General features: G+C 46.8%; 1 protein-coding gene and 1 long non-coding RNA gene across 2 annotated transcripts in view; both read right to left on the bottom strand.

Annotated features, from left to right (window-relative positions):
• The window catches only part of sorbs2b (sorbin and SH3 domain containing 2b), a 70,884-nt gene that overhangs the window by 11,490 nt on the left and 43,262 nt on the right, over positions 1-16,132 (bottom strand). Inside the window, exons 13-21 of the mRNA XM_070444633.1 lie at positions 13,474-13,523; positions 11,490-11,791; positions 9,400-11,085; positions 6,346-6,431; positions 6,199-6,239; positions 5,986-6,100; positions 5,620-5,748; positions 5,260-5,475; positions 2,028-2,033 (exon numbers count right to left, since the gene is read on the bottom strand). Of these exons, the coding sequence (XP_070300734.1) occupies positions 2,028-2,033; positions 5,260-5,475; positions 5,620-5,748; positions 5,986-6,100; positions 6,199-6,239; positions 6,346-6,431; positions 9,400-11,085; positions 11,490-11,791; positions 13,474-13,523 (2,631 nt within the window). The remainder of the gene's footprint in view (positions 1-2,027; positions 2,034-5,259; positions 5,476-5,619; positions 5,749-5,985; positions 6,101-6,198; positions 6,240-6,345; positions 6,432-9,399; positions 11,086-11,489; positions 11,792-13,473; positions 13,524-16,132) is intronic.
• Positions 4,329-5,239, bottom strand: LOC139028122 (uncharacterized). Its single transcript, XR_011480287.1, has 2 exons — positions 4,822-5,239; positions 4,329-4,438 (listed from the first exon to the last, which is right to left on the bottom strand). It is a non-coding gene; the product is annotated as an uncharacterized lncRNA (long non-coding RNA).

Genomic DNA, 16,132 nt, shown 5'->3' with positions numbered 1-16,132 from the left:
ATATGAGTAAATATATTCACAATGGAAACAAAATACATCTTACATTTCATAGGTCAATGTTAATATAATGCATACATTTCCATAAATTCCAATACATTCCCGTTAAATTCCCATATTTCCCGTTAATTCCTACGGAAAGTTTCCACCTACTGAATATTCCCCAAAATGTGCAACCCTAGCCAGGGTTGAGAAAGGAAAGCTTCTAAAGCTAGAGAGAATGACGTTACCAAGAGCAGCACTGCAGATATTGAGATGAGCGAGATGCAAGACTTCGCTCTTCCACAAAGTCAAACACAGTATCTGCGCAATGTGCACATGTTTGCTTCACGCTGTTAGAGTGTGATAGGTACGGGACCAAAACGCTCGTAGTTGTTGCGAAATTGACCCACTATGCTGGTTACTTTACGACATCTACTTCATATCGCTGAGGCTACCTTTAATGACAGTAAGAGTAATATCTATGCTAGAGAGGAACTGTGCATGAGACCTGGGTCCGTAAACGACAAAGGGTCTCAGAGTAAGAGTGCTGATCTAGGATCAGGTTTGCCTTTAAGATCATAATGAATACGATTATATGGACAGATCCTAGGTCAGCACGACTCTGAGTCGCTTTGTGGATACTGACCCTGAGAACAAGGGTAATAACAGAGTGAAAACAAAAATTCCAAGTATACAAGGACTATCTGGCCAGCCATGTTACTTAGTATCAACCATTTTAATAGAACTGCAACTATTTAAAGATCTGTTACCTAACATACAGTGATATCATTTATCTAGACTAAGCATGTTACAGTAGTATTGTAACATAGTACTGTATCTATGAACCAACCAATAGCAGTACTGACCAAAGATGACAGTTGAAGTAAACAGAACTAGAAACTAATGACAGTAACAGTACCACAGTGAATAGAGTGAAGTAAGGGTTAAAGGAGTAGTCAGAACTTAGCGAGGACGTTACAGTATGTCAATGTTAGAGAGGAGAATTAGGGAAGGGGAGGAGTTAGTTGTCATGACATGATGTCACACAGGCACCTGGTCTTACCTTGACCTTGGAGGACCTAGGCTCCAGGCGGGGTACTGTTTTTGTAGGGAGGGGAGAGTGTAGCACCCCTGGAAAGTGGAGGGGAGATGAGGGGAGACCAAGGTTTGGGTGAGGTGGAAAGAGTGGGGATGGTGAACTGCTGGGAGGGAGGGAGGTGAGGCGTACAGAGGAACCCTGTGACAGAGAGACCAAAAGGAAAAGTGTGTTATGGGCTACACACACAGCCCATCTGAGTTATCTTTTGAGAGAAAAAACCAGAACCAGAAATAACAATCTGGCTAACCAGGCATAACAAGAATCCGTTTCTCTCAGAATCCGGCTCTCAGAAAAAAAATCAGTTGGAAAAGTTGCCTCAAATTGTAGGTGGTTAGTGGAAGCAAAAATGTTTGCACAGCAGTGTCAGGTTAGGACACACAGATCACACCAGGGAGGACTCTACCTTGTCCTGTTCTGCCCCATCTCTACACACAGGTAAAGGTATTATAAGGTGGGGTCATCTTCCTGCTCTCAGTAGGCTCCTCCTCTATGAAGAGCTTGGGAAGCTCCTCTGTCACGTCTGATGCTTGTCTGTAAAACTCTTCCCCTTTGGATTGGTCGCCCCCCTGAATGATGGACACCAGCTCCTCACAAAGGTCTCTTCCTGTTCCTGGTCCACTACCTGGTCTTTAGTGGAGTCCTCCATGAACTGATTCATCTCTTTTGAGATAAACTGATTTAGCTCTACTATGTTCTCGAGTTGAGATGGGGGTCGGTGTGAGACAGGGGTAGCTTTGAGACAGGGGTGAGCATTGAGATGGGTGGTCACTGTGAGAGGCAGTCACTGGGCTCGTACACCACCAGATCGATGACTGCAGGCCTTTGGTGAGGTGGGCGACAGGGCCACTGTGTCTGAGAAGGGGTCGAACGGTTTCTCCTGCTGTGAGTCTATAATGGGCTTGATGCTAGTGTTGTTCTGAATCGAGACAAGTCGACCACGCTGCCATACTTGGGGCTCCCAAACATGGGAAGGATGGGTGATGAGGTGAAAGAGGTGCCGCCAGAGGTGGGAGGAGAGATAGTGGGGAGGGTCTGGGTTCTGGGGAGCAGGGGAAGATGGGAGCCTTGGGGGAGGTGATGGGGATAAAGTGGCCCTCTCTGAGGGAAGGGGTGAGGCTGCGTGGTGTTGAGGTTACGGTTCCCAAGGTGGGGGCTGGGAAGGGGAAACCAGGCAATGGCTGGGGGCTGGATAGGGGAGGGACACCAGGGTGCTGAGGGCCTCCAGGTCGGCCACAGACTGCTGTTAGGGTACGGGGTGGAGTGGGGGCCGGGGTGCAGGAAGGGGATAGCCCAGGGTCAGGTTTATCCAATCATTGGTGACAGCCTGCAGGTGGGCCCTCTGGGTACTTGGGGAGGGGGATGGGAACAGGAGGAGCGGGGTGTCCTGAAGGAGAGGAAGGCGATGGTGACTGAAGCGAGGGCGCGTGGATATGACTTGGGAGAGAAAGAGAGAGAGTACAGAAACATAGGCAGAACATAAGTGAGGGGAATGGCCAGTCAGAATGCATAGGACAGGACTGGTTTGTTTCTGAAATCTATTTACCAATGTTGACTCTGCTCCAGTCAGATTATTTGAGGTCACTGACACAGAAAAAGAGACTGGTGCTAAAGATACAGAGGCTTTACCTGGGGGTTAGTGGTATCCGAGATCCTTGGGACGTCCTTACCAGCAGCGGCTAGTCGATGCCCAAATTTAACCCAAAATAAATAATGAAAGATCAATCCCAGAAAATCCTTGATCCAACTCCCCTTTCACCACTGTAGCGTTGAGATTCTCTCCTCCAGAGCTGCCACACACACACACGTTTTTTTACATGTGGTCTTTGGATTGGAGGAAGAAAATGCTCCCAAATGCTCTGTGACCACCCCCAATGTGGCTGGTAAACTAGACATTCTACCAGCCAAAATGCTCTGTGACCACCCGCCAATGTGGCTGGTAAACTAGACATTCTACCAGCCAAATGCTCTGTGACCACCCGCAATGTGGCTGGTAAACTAGACATTCTACCAGCCAAATGCTCTGTGACCACCCGCCAATGTGGCTGGTAAACTAGACATTCTACCAGCCAAATGATCGTGACCACCCGCCAATGTGGCTGGTAAACTAGACATTCTACCAGCCAATGATCTGTGACCACCCGCCAATGTGGCTGGTAAACTAGACATTCTACCAGCCAAATGATTTGTGACCACCCGCCAATGTGGCTGGTAAACTAGACATTCTACCAGCCAAATGATCTGTGACCACCCCGCCAATGTGGCTGGTAAACTAGACATTCTACCAGCCAAATGCTCTGTGACACCCGCCAATTGTGGCTGGTAAACTAGACATCTACCAGCCAAATGCTCTGTGACCACCGCCAATGTGGCTGGTAAACTAGACATTCTACCAGCCATATGATCTTGTGACCACCGCCAATTGTGCTGGTAAACTAGACATTCTACCAGCCAAATGAATCTGTGACCACCCGCCAATGTGGCTGGTAAACTAGACATTCTACCAGCCAAATGATCTGTGACCACCCGCCAATGTGGTTGGTATACATAGACATTCTACCAGCCAAATGCTCTGTGACCACCCGCCAATGTGGCTGGTATACATAGACATTCTACCAGCCAATCCAAAATCTACCAGCATTTGGCTGGTGGCTGGCGTTAATTTCCCACCCTGGTCCTTACCCTGAACCCTAACTTTAAAATCCTACCCTTACCCTAATCCTTACCTTAACCATAACCCTTACCTAACCTTAACCTTTACCTTAACCATTTTAAAATATCAACTTCAATGTGGTTGGGACTTCCAAGGACTAATGGCCTCCCTGTTGCTGCCAAGTCTGTGGATGAAGTGGAACTGGGCCTGGCACGTCTTACTGGAGAAGCAAACTGTGAGCTCTCCCACCCATAGAGGTCTCTATTAAACAGGCTAATGGAAAACAAGGCTTCTACAATGAATGTCATAGTGTCGGCATCACAAATCTCTTCCGCTCAACCTATGGCCCTTTAGTTATAGACACTCTGTGTGTGTACAGTGTGGGTTTATCAAGGATTGAGTTAGACTAAACTATACCGATTGGTGGCAGGTGTAAGAAACCTGATGGATGGTGGCTGGTGTAAAAACCTGATGATTGGTGCTGGGTTAAGAAACCTGATGATTGGTGGCTGGGTGTAAGAAACCTGATTGGATTGGTGGCTGGTGTAAGAAACCTGATGGATTGGTGGCTGGGTTAAGAACCTGATTGATGGATTGGTGGCTGGTGTAAGAAACCTGATGGATTGGTGGCTGGTGTAAGAAACCTGATTGATGGATTGGTGGCTGGTGTAAGAAACCTGATTGATGGATTGGTGGCTGGTGTAAGAAACCTGATGGATTGGTGGCTGGTGTAAGAAACCTGATGGATTGGTGCTGTGTAAGAAACCTGATGGATTGGTGGCTGGTGTAAGAAACCTGATGGATTGGTGGCGTGGTGTAAGAAACCTGATTGGATGGGTGGCTGGTGTAAGAAACCTGATGGATTGGTGGCTGGTGTAAGAAACCTGATTGATGATTGGTGGCTGGTGTAAGAAACCTGATTGATATTGGTGCTGGTGTAAGAAACCTGATGGATTGGTGACTGCGTGTAAAGAAACCTGATGGATTGGTGGCTGGTGTTAGAAACCTGATGGATTGGTGGCTGGTGTTAGAAACCTGATGGATTGGTGGCTGGTGTAAGAAACCTGATGGATTGGTGGCTGGTGTAAAAAACCTGATTGATGGATTGGTGGCTGGTGTTAGAAACCTGATGGATTGGTGGCTGGTGTTAGAAGCGTGTCCTATTGTCACACTAGGACAACAGCTCCCTAATGCTAATATATGCATAACAAGACAGCTGAGAAGACCACCCCTAGTTCTAGAATGTTCTAACTGAGACAAAGTACTCTGCTACAGTACGCCTCTCTTCAAAAACGATCACTTACTAAAAGACACATGCAGTATATTCACGAGCCATATAGACCGGTAGTCTGACAGTCGATTGTAATTGCCAAGTGGATATTTTGTGTGCCTTCTAAATGGCACCTCATTCCCTATACGGTGCACTACTTTGGACCACGGCCTATAGCGCTCTGGTCAAAAGTAGTGCACTATATACAGAATAGGGTGCCATTTGGGTCAGGTTATGTGGGGTCCGGTGGGGTCATCGTACCTTGGCCGAACCCACAGGGTGAATCCTGTCAGCGGATAGGCTCTGGGGTAAAGAAGAGGGTTCTAGGTAGTGGTGGGCGGGGTTCTTGGCAGTGGGGGACTTCTTGACCACTACATCTACGTAGGACACAGGGAAGATGCCCTGCTTGTTGCTCCCTGGGATCTTCCCTTCATACCAGTTCTGGTCCACCTGGCTCAGCAGAATCACCCTCTCACCCTGTCAGACACACACACACACACACACACACACACACACACAGGTAAAAGTCAGTTTAATTGTAGACACTGAGGGGATGAGAACTATATACAGTCAGACTATTTGAGAGTCAAAGTTGTGCGGTGACAGCGGAGAGGCTCTTGCCTTTCTCAGTGAGAGCTCCACGTTGGTGTCAGCATTAAAGTTGTAGCGAGCCACTGCTTCACCAATCTCTCTGACCTGGGCTGGCGGGGGAGGTCTGGCTGGCTGCTGCCTCTTAGAGACAGGGATTTTCTAAAGAATAAAGAGAGAGAGATAGGCTGTGGGTTCAGGATAGGGGACAAATATGAACTCAAATGATTCAATACTGTGCATTGAAAACCCACATTGAGACAGCCAGAAGAGGAGAGAGAAAAAGAGGAGAGGAGAGAGGAGAGATGAGAGGAGAGATGCGAGAATGAGAATGAGAGGAATGGAGGAGAGATGATAGAGAAGAGAGATGAAAGAGGAGATTAGAGAGCAGACACTAACCTCCACATAGGAGATGGGGAAGATCCCCAGCAGTCCACGGTGCTCTCCTTCATACCAGTTGTTGTCAATCTGCCTGATGATGTACACCGTCTCCCCCTTCCTGAATGTCAGCTCCCTGCACAACACATGGACCATTAGCGTCATGGCTAAGGGATGTGTCATTGTTGTCTTCATCTGAAATACTAGCAAACGTTGGGTTTGATCTGTACTTACTTCACTGTCTGTGCCTTGAAGTCATATACAGCTCTGGCTGGCTGTTTCCGTTGAGGGCATGGAAAGAAACAATCAATCATGGCATCCCTCTATCAGTGTTCAGTACAAGTGTAAAATGTAAATCGGAGGCCAAATATAATTGTTTACCTCTCTGACTTCAGGGGTTGGCATCCTGATCTGGGGGGTGTGGCGGCCCCCATCAGCGTAAGAGTGGCCRCTGGCGGGTTCCTGGTCTGTGAGAGAGGGAGAGAAGGCCACAGTGAGGAACAGAGAGGAACAGTCCCTACAGACACTTAACATGCAAGGGAGGAGTCGATGGCAAAGGTATGAGAGGAACAAAAAGAGGTCTTTTAGCTAAATAATGTGATGAATCAAAATAAAACTACAGAACAAATCTAAACACTTATCTAACTTAGTGTATGGTATGGGAAACAGACTCAACTTCACCACTCCCCACTTTAGAAAGGTATAGAGCCCTGTACTGTCCTGGATTCCCTACAGCTCGCTTTAAGGCACGTAGACCATATGTATGAAATAGGGTGCCATACAACTGTATCCAGTTATATTTTCCGTAGCGAGCCTGTCTCTCTCAATGACTCCAAACAACAACATTTATATCCAGCAGAAACAAACACCCTGGATGGAAATTGACATTTTAGTGATTTAGTAGACGCTCTTATCCAGAGCGACTTACACCGAGTGACAAAACATTAGGAACACATGCTCTTTCCATGACATAGACTGACCAGGTGAATCCAGGTGAAAGCTATGATTGTGTATGTGTGCCATTCAGAGGGTGAACGGGCAAGACAAAATATTTAAGTGCCTTTGAATGGGGTATGGTAGTAGGTGCCAGGCGGACCGGTTTGTGTCAAGAACTGCAACGTTGCTGGGTTTTTCACGCTCAACAGTCCCGTGTGTAWCAAGAATGGTCAACCTCCCAAAGGACATTCAGCCAACTTGACACAACTGTGGGAAGCATTGAAGTCAACATGGGCCAGCATCCCCGTGGAACGCTTTCGACACCTTGTAGAGTCCYTGCCCCGACAAATTGAGGCTGTTCTGAGGGCAAAAGGGGGAGGTGCAACTCAACATTAGGAAGGTGTTCCTGTTTTGTACACTCAGTCCAAAGGAGCAATTGGGATTAAGTGCCTTGCTCAAGGGCACATCAYCAGATTTTTCACCTATTCGGCTCAGGGATTCGAACCAGCAACCTTTCAGTTACTGGCCCAAATCTCTTAACTGCTAGGCCACCTGCCACCCACTAGTATTTATACTGCAGGTCAGCACTGGGTGCTGATGTGGTCTTAGTGGGGACTGCTGCCAGAAAACCTCTCTTTGCTTGGGATAGTATGTCAAGTAAAAGGGGGCCTGCATACTCTGGTCAATAGTCCTGCAACTGGAGTTTCAATCATCAGCCCAACAGCTACTAGATATTTCTCCKACTAGTAGGAAAATATACACTATGTGCTGTGCCAAGACCACAGACAGGATACAGACATAAATAATCCTACTACTTGCTATGAAGCAGACACAGATTGACATACCCATTTCTCATCTGAGGAAAAACACATTTATAGGAGGAGTATCTGTCTCTGTCTCTCCCCATTCCAACATCCCACAGAACCCTTTTTAGACTGCCAACCTCAGCTGCTCTCCAGTCATATGCCCCCTGCTATGTCTATTAACAGAAGCTTTTAGACAAGACACACACACACGGCTGCATCTCTATAGAGTAGCGGGGAGACACAGGTCCTGTGGTGAYCTTCATGTTGACTGAGCTGTGGACAAAGACTCAAGCACACGAATGCCTTATAAACATTTKTTTTCACACATTGTATCGCCTGTACCGACTGGTAAGGCATTCCAGATTCGAGATTAGCCTTCGGTGACGGGAAAGGTTTATCAGAAATAGGTCAACCAGAGGGCTGGTAAATATGTTTTTTGGTGTATGGGGGTGTCGCCCACAGCGATGGGAGACCAGACCAATGTGAACACGTCTCACGGAGTGAAGAGGCTAACTTCCAATCATAACACAAATACATACAAATAAATATAAACATAGACTAATGTTGGGGAGAAAAAATAACCAACATCATATGAGTAAATATGAATAACCTGCAAGAATGAATACAACAGGGTTAGGGGGGGTGACTTGATGAATACAACAGGGTTAGGGGGGGTGACTTGATGAATACAACAGAGTTAGGTTGAGATCAGATAGGGTGGCTGATGAATACAACAGAGTTAGGGGGGTGACTTGATGAATACAACAGAGTTAGGGGGTGACTTGAATGAGTAGGACTATACAAACAGAGTTAGGGGGTGATGAGAGGGGGGTGACTTGATGAATACACAGAGTTAGGGGGGGTGACCTGATCAACTACACCAGAGTAGGGGGGTGACTTGATGAATACAACAGAGTTAGGGGGTGACTTGGATGAATACAACAGAGTAGGGGGTGACTTGATGAATACAACAGAGTTAGGGGTGGGTGACTTTGATGAATACAACAGAGTTAGGGGGGAGTGACTTGATGAATATAACAGAGTTAGGGGGGGGACTTGATGAATACACAGAGTTAGGGGGGTAACTTGATGAATAATACAAGAGTTAGGGGGTGACTTGATCAATACAACAGAGTTAGGGGGGTGACCTGATCATAAGGGGGTGACTTGATCAATACAACAGAGTTAGGGGGGTTGTGACTTGATCAATACAACAGAGTTAGGAGGGTGACCTGATCAATACAACAGAGTTAGGGGGGGACCTGATCAATACAACAGGGTTAGGGGGTGACTTGATCAATACAACAGGTTAGGGGGGGGGGGGGGGGGTGACCTGATCAATACAACAGAGTTAGGGGGGTGACTTGAAATCAATACACAGAGTTAGGGGGTGACTTGATCAATAGCAACAGAGTTAGGGAGTGACCTGATCAATACAACAGAGTTAGGGGGGCGGGTGACTTGCTGGAGGGAATCATGCTTCTCAGACATTCCAGAAGATGGAACCACTCACAGGTCACTACTCAAGAACAATGCTCAGAAGATGGCTGGAGAATGGTAGTGGTGCAGGGGACAGGAAGGGAAATGGAAAGAACTCAAACTACAACACTCCACGACGACCCATAAGGTGAGAAAGAGGTGGGTCGGGGGAGATGGGAGGGGACTGGTGGGTGTGTTTATGAGAACCATCCACCTTGGTAGTAGTCGTCTTCACAGACATGGCTGTTGTTGTTGGGGTCTGTGAGGTGATAGGAGGCACTGTGTGAAGGGCGGCTGTACTCAGGCTGGTAGCAGGTTGGGCTGGGCATGCCGTCAGGCTGAGAGGGGTATGGCTGCTCCTGCTCCAGGCTCTGGGGCCCAGGGACGGGGCTGGGTCCCGGGCTGGGGCTGCGTCTGCACAGTGCCCTGAGGGAGGAGCTCCTCTCTGGGATGTCTGGCAGCAGCTCGTCTAGGAGCCTGTGGAGGATTCTGTTGTCGGGCAGGCTGCCCCTCCTCCTCTCGGCCCGGATGTGTTCATAGATGTCCCTCAGGGCTTCGTCCAGAGCCTCATACATGGAGCTCTTATAGCGGGGAGGGGACCTTCTGCGAGTGGAGACGGCCTGTCTGTGGCTGTGGGGAGYGGAGCCCCTCTTCCTCCTGAACGGTACCGGACTCACAAGGAAGGCCAGCTTGGACTGGGCTGACTCTGGGTCCTCGGCTGTCAGCTGCTTGGCCCTCTCGTGTTTGAGCATGGTGCTGAAGCGTGTGTAAGAGGCAGGGCATCGGCTCTTACAGTTGCTGACCAGGTGCTTCTGCTGGTTAAGGTTATGATGACGGTGGTGGTGGTGATACTGGCCTGAGCCGTAGGGGCTCTCAGACGACGTCCGAGAGCAGCGGTCGTAGTCACTCTCACTACAGAAGGAAGATCCCTCTATCTGGATGAAGTCACTAAGGTTGGACCTGATGGCGTCGTGATCACTGTCTGAGTAGACTTCCTGCTGGGATGCTGGTCTCTGGGGGTAGACGTGGTGGTGGTCTCCAGTGATCTGGATGTGGATGGGCACACAGTTGTTGGTAGTGGGGGCGTTGATCCTGGGGTAGTGAGGCTGGCCCTCAGGGGGGTTCCTGGCAGGGGGGTCCTCGTCTAGCAGGGACTCGATGGAGAAGCATCGCTGGGGGCTGCTGCCCCTCCCGGACGGGCCCCCCGGGGTAGCCTCACCCTCACCTAGGTTGGGCATGGACTTAGACTTCTGGATGAGGCTCTCGAACTCAGAGATCCTGTTGTGCACCATGTCCTGGGGCACCTCTTCGCTGTAGCCCCTCCAGCCGGCCAGCCGGTCCTTGTGCAGCTCGCTCTCGTACTCCAGGATCCGGGCTTTCACAGAGCAGATGACCTGGGAGCTTTGGGAGCCTATCAGATCCTGCCTGTTGATATGGTGCATCTTCTTGTACAGCTTGAGGAAGCCTGGTGCATCGTGGGCCGAGTGGTGCTGGGTCCGCTCTCTCCGGGGGCTGTCACAGACACTGTGATCTTTGCCCTGCTGCTCACGTGACAGGAAGTCTACACTCTCGGAGCGAACCTGTGAACCTACAGAACCTCCCGGACATCCTCTATCTTCTGCCAGGAGGTCGTCACAGCTCCAGGACTTGAGTTTGGGAGAGGCTGGCTTTTCCTCGACAGAGCTCCAGGCCTCGGCATTCTGGCTCTGGACATGAGCCTGCCAGCCGTTCTTCAGACACACATCAGGGCTCTCATCAGAGCCCTCAGGAGGCTCAACACAGTCAACAGCCTCATCATTAAGACAAGGAAACACTGAGTCATGTGAGGTATTGTGGTTGGGACCTGGAGAGGTACCTGGACAACTGAAATGGGCTGAGTATGTGTTGCTAATATCCCCACCTTAAGGTATATCCACCAAGAGCAGCATGGTAAGAAAGAGACATGAGAAGACATTAAAAGGTTCACGTGGAAATCAGCCAGGAAGAGCTGAGGACAGAGGGGGGTTAGAGAGACACACAATAAAAAAAAGCTATTAAGAATATAATGTTTATACATAGCTGAGTGGCAGACCGTTGTTAGCCACAGAGAGGAAATAGTACACAGAGGAAATAAAGTATTCTATAGCACTCATAGATTAATGCACAAAGCATGCACTACACTTTAAAACTTCTCATTCCAAGACAAACGTTACACTGCTTTTTAAATTGAAATAAATAAGTCTAAGCAACTGTTGATGCTGTCTGTTTCAGTATCTGTCTTCTCTCAGTTCTACCAAACCAGTGAGATTCAGAGGTGGGCCCTACCTTTGGCTCTGGAGGGGGAGGCAGGGGAGGAGCTTGCCACAGGCTTGCGTAGGCCGCTGCTGTAACTGCTGCTACGTGGGGGTTCAGAGGGCCGTCCTGAGGAGTTGAGGCCGCTGCTGTAACTGCTGCTACGGGGAGATTTTACAGGCCAGGAGCCTGGGTTGTGGCTGGTGGTGCTATTGGGCCCTGACAGGCTGCTGGATGTACTCTGGCTTGTGGTCAGGGTGCTGGCTGGTCTGGGCTGCTGGGCTGCTACCTCAGACTTCCTCCTCTTCCTGTAGTCACTGGTTGAGCTGTGGACACTGATAGATAGGTTAAGTCCTGAGTTTGCCACACATTAACACACGCTAWACTACCATTCAAAAGTTTGGGGTCACAGAAATMTCCTTGATTTTGAAAGAAAAGCAKATTTTTTTGTCCATTAAAAAAACWAAAAATTGATCAGAATACAGTGTAGACATTATTAATGTTGTAAATTAGTATTTTAGCTAGAAACGGCAGATTTGTTATGGAATTTATACCGTGAAGAGGCGATTCCGGGATGCTGGCCTTCTAGGCAGAGTTCCTCTGTCTAGTGTCTGTGTTCTTTTGCCCATCTTAATCTTACATTTTTATTGGCCAGTCTGAGATATGTCTTTTTCTTTGCAACTCTGCCTAGAAGGCCAGCATCCCGGAGTCGCCTCTTCACTGTTGACGTTGAGACTGGTGTTTTGTGGGTACTATTTAATGAAGCTGCCAGTTGAGGAATTGTGAGGCGTCTGTTTCTCAAACTAGATACTCTAATGTACTTGTCCTCTTGCTCAGTTGTGCACTGGGGCCTCCCACTCCTCTTTCTATTCTGGTTAGAGCCAGTTTGCACTGTTCTGTGAAGGGAGTAGTACACAGCGTTGTACCAGATCTTCAGTTTCTTGGCAATTTCTCGCATGGAATAGCCTTCATTTCTCAAAACAAGAATAGACTGACGAGATTCAGAAGAAAGTTATTTGTTTCTGGCCATTTTGAGCCTGTAATCGAAACCACAAATGCTGATGCTCCAGATACTCAACTAGTCTAAAGAAGACCAGTTTTATTGCTTCTTTAAATCAGGACAACAGTTTTCTTTGCTAACATAATTGCAAAAGGGTTTTCTAATGATCAATTAACCTTTTTAAATGATAAACTTGCATTAGCTAACACAACATGCCATTGGAACACAGGAGTGATGGTTGCTGATAATGGGCCTCTGTACGCCTATGTAGATATTCCATAAAACATCAGCCGTTTCCAGCTACAATAGTTATTTACAACATTAACAATGTCCACACTGTATTTCTGGTCAATTGTATGTTATTTTAAATGGACAAAAAATTWGCTTTTCTTCCAAGAACAAGGAKATTTCTAAGTGACCCCAAACTTTTGAACGGTAGTGTAACCAAAATAGACCAGAAGTAAATTGCTTACATTTGTATTTATTTTCATACATCATCAACTTTGGTTTAGTGTTATTTTGCATGCCTCCTAATGGGTCTTTAAAATGACTAGTAGTCCACACACAAACCAATCCTCCTCATGGGATGAAACATAATTCTCCAGTACGAGGCTGTGAATGTGAGCCTCATCAACAACTCTTCTTCAGATAACAGTTGTCTACTGACTGTATCCATACCGTTACAGTAGGCTATAATGTACAGTACGCCCACTTGGAAGACAGAGCTGTGAGGAGTGATGACAAGTATAGATTTACCCTAGRGGGTCACAGTGGAAGAGGTGGGTGGGGGGCTGAGATTCATGGCTGAGTTGACAGCACTCAAGGGCACGGCTATTCCAGCTGTCCCACTCAGAGCACAGCGCTCCATATATACAGTACACTGAGTAAGGTGTTGCCTGACAAACTCCACATAAAGCAAAGAGTCTGGGACATTTTGTTTAAGATGTGTCAACGTAATTTGCTATAGACTCTTGAGAATCAATGGTTGTTTAATAGAGAGGGAGGGATCTGACTTACCTTGACGGCCTGTCTGTGTTCCTGTCTGCAGAGGCCTGTTGGAGTGAACTCTGAAAGCGAGCAGAGAGCAGCTTGAGTGCCAAGTGAACAGACAGACTGTAAACAAACAGAGCTCCTCCAGAAACCTCCAGAAACCTCCTATACCCAGCACCCTCTCACAGCAGCCTCTGTCTGAGAACACAATGCTTTGGATACATCCATGAAATACTGAATTAAATACCTTCCAACGTCAACCTTTAACATTTTTCCTTGGTTTCTGTCACTATGAAAAGGGTATGTTTCCCTGTCAAAAACCTACAGCGATGATTCACTTACGAGATTTTCAATGTCGAACAAGGCAGGGAACTCCTTGTACACCTGGCTGGAGAAGATTATCATTCTCCCTGCTACTGAGGCAGAAGCCTGGTAATAGTTCTTTAGTAGCCTCTTTCTCTCTCTGCCCAACAGAGCCCCGCACATTTTTTTAAACCCTCTTTAAAAGTAGACCTGATGCCGGTTGCCAGGAARGGAGTGTCACTGTGACAGACTGGTGACTGGTAAACATAAATACTGTTCTAAGCGACAGCTACCGCACAGGCAAACACGTCATTGGACGGGCCAAGACCTCCCATGACGATCTGTCTCAGGTCCAGGAAGCTCTATGGTTGATTATACGATATCCTAGCTACCTACCTTCTGCCATAACTTCTACTSTGCCTTCCTCCAATATATTCATCATATAATTAATTTAATGACCACGTAAAGTTGTATTATTTGAGATGAGTGTGTAACTTACTCTTATAGTAAAATAGCTACTTTGCAAGGTATGAGATACATAGCAAACTTGTTCTATAGACMGAAAACAGACGGCGCTGTATCATCAGGAGTGATATTCATCACACTGCCTATGTAGTACAGATATTGTATATGGCAAATCAACAATGTACAGTACCTATCTAGTACTTTCCCCCTTACTGACAATTCAAAGAAACAAATCCTACCTTACAGTCTTTAAGTCCTTATTRGTGATGTTATCTCAAATACTCAAATACTGTAACATTCACTGGCAGACAAAAGATACTTTACCTCGTCAGTAAGGGGGAAAGCTACTTTAAGCTACTTTACCTCGTCAGAAAAAAATGTGGGTGAAACTGGATATATGTTGAACAAAAATATAAAACACAACATGCAAAAATTTCAGTTCGTAAATAAATAAATTAGGCCATAATCTATGGATTTCGCGTCACTGGGTAGGGGCGCAGCCATAGGCACAGCCACTTGGGAGCCATTTTTGCACATGGAAAATGCCATGGAAAATGCCTTTTTGCACATGGAAAATGCCTGCGATCTTTTATTTTACCTCATGAAACACGGGACCAATACTTTACATGTTGTGTTTATATTTTTGTTCAGTATGTAACATGATACTCTAGTAAACATGTCCACATAAAGGTCTCTGTCAGAGCCTTTTGAACCAAAGCAGAGGTCCTAAATGCTGAGCTAAGACTAATACTGTCTCTAGCTAAGACATATAGACTATACACATTATCAAATGATATAATGCAATACTCTCAAAAGCAAACATGGCAGTTGACAATGGCTGTTGCCTCAACAACTGACTTGCCCGTTAACCTACTGCTATGAATCAATGACATGACAATGAAACACTATGAAAAAGAAAACAAACAATGGTGACTGTTCTGGGTAGTAAAATAGACTTTCAGTAAACTTTCAGCCTTTCCTGAGAGTAGTTTCAGCCTTTCCTGAGAGTAGTTTCAGCCTTTCCTGAGAGTAGTTTCAGCCTTTCCTGAGAGTAGTTTCAGCCTTTCCTGAGAAGTAGTTTCAAGCGCTGTTTCCTGAGAGTAGTTTCAGCCTTTCTCGAGAATAGTTTCAGCGCTTCTGAGAGATGTTTCAGTGCCTTTCCTGAAGTATTAGTTTCAGCCTATCCTAAGTAGTTTCTAGCCTTTCCTGAGAAGTAGTTCAGCCTTTCCCTGAGAGATAGTTTCAGCCTTCCTTGAGAGTAGTTTCAGCTTTCCTGAGAGTATTTCAGCTTTCCTGAGAGTAGTTTCAGCCTTTCCTGAAGAATGTTTCAGGCTTTCCTGAAGAGATACGTTTCAAGGCCTTTTCTGAGAGTAGTTTCAAGCCTGTCCTGAATATGAGTTTAGCCCCTTTCCCTGAGAATAGGTTTCAGCCTTTCCTGAGAGTAAGTTATTTCAGCCTTTCCTGAGAGTAGTTTCAGCCTTTCCCTGAAGAGGTAGTTTGCAGCCTTTCCTGAGAGTAGTTTTCACCTTTTCCCTGGAGTAGTTCAGGCCTTCTTTCCTGAAGAATAGTTTTCAGCCTTTCAGGGGTAGAGTAAGTTTCAGCCTTTCTGAGAGTAGTTTTCAGCCTTCTGAGAGTAGTTTCAGCCTTTCCTGAGAGTAGTTTCAGCCTTTCCTGAGAGTAGTTTCAGCGCAAGGTGGGGCACTACTTCTGCTGTATTTCTACTGATGTTGCTATACTACTACTACTGTACCTCTACTACTACTAATACTACTGTACCTCTACTACTACTACTACTACTGTACCTCTATTACTGCTGTACCTCTACTACTACTACTGCTGTACCTCTAATACTGCTGTACCTCTACTACTACTACTGCTGTACCTCTACTACTACTACTACTGTACCTCTAATACTGCT

This window comes from Salvelinus sp. IW2-2015, linkage group LG8 (genome assembly GCF_002910315.2).
Source record: "Salvelinus sp. IW2-2015 linkage group LG8, ASM291031v2, whole genome shotgun sequence".
Lineage (NCBI taxonomy): Eukaryota > Metazoa > Chordata > Actinopteri > Salmoniformes > Salmonidae > Salvelinus > Salvelinus sp. IW2-2015.
The sequence above is the reverse complement of the archived record's forward strand: the minus strand, read 5'-3'. Positions and strand labels throughout refer to the sequence as shown.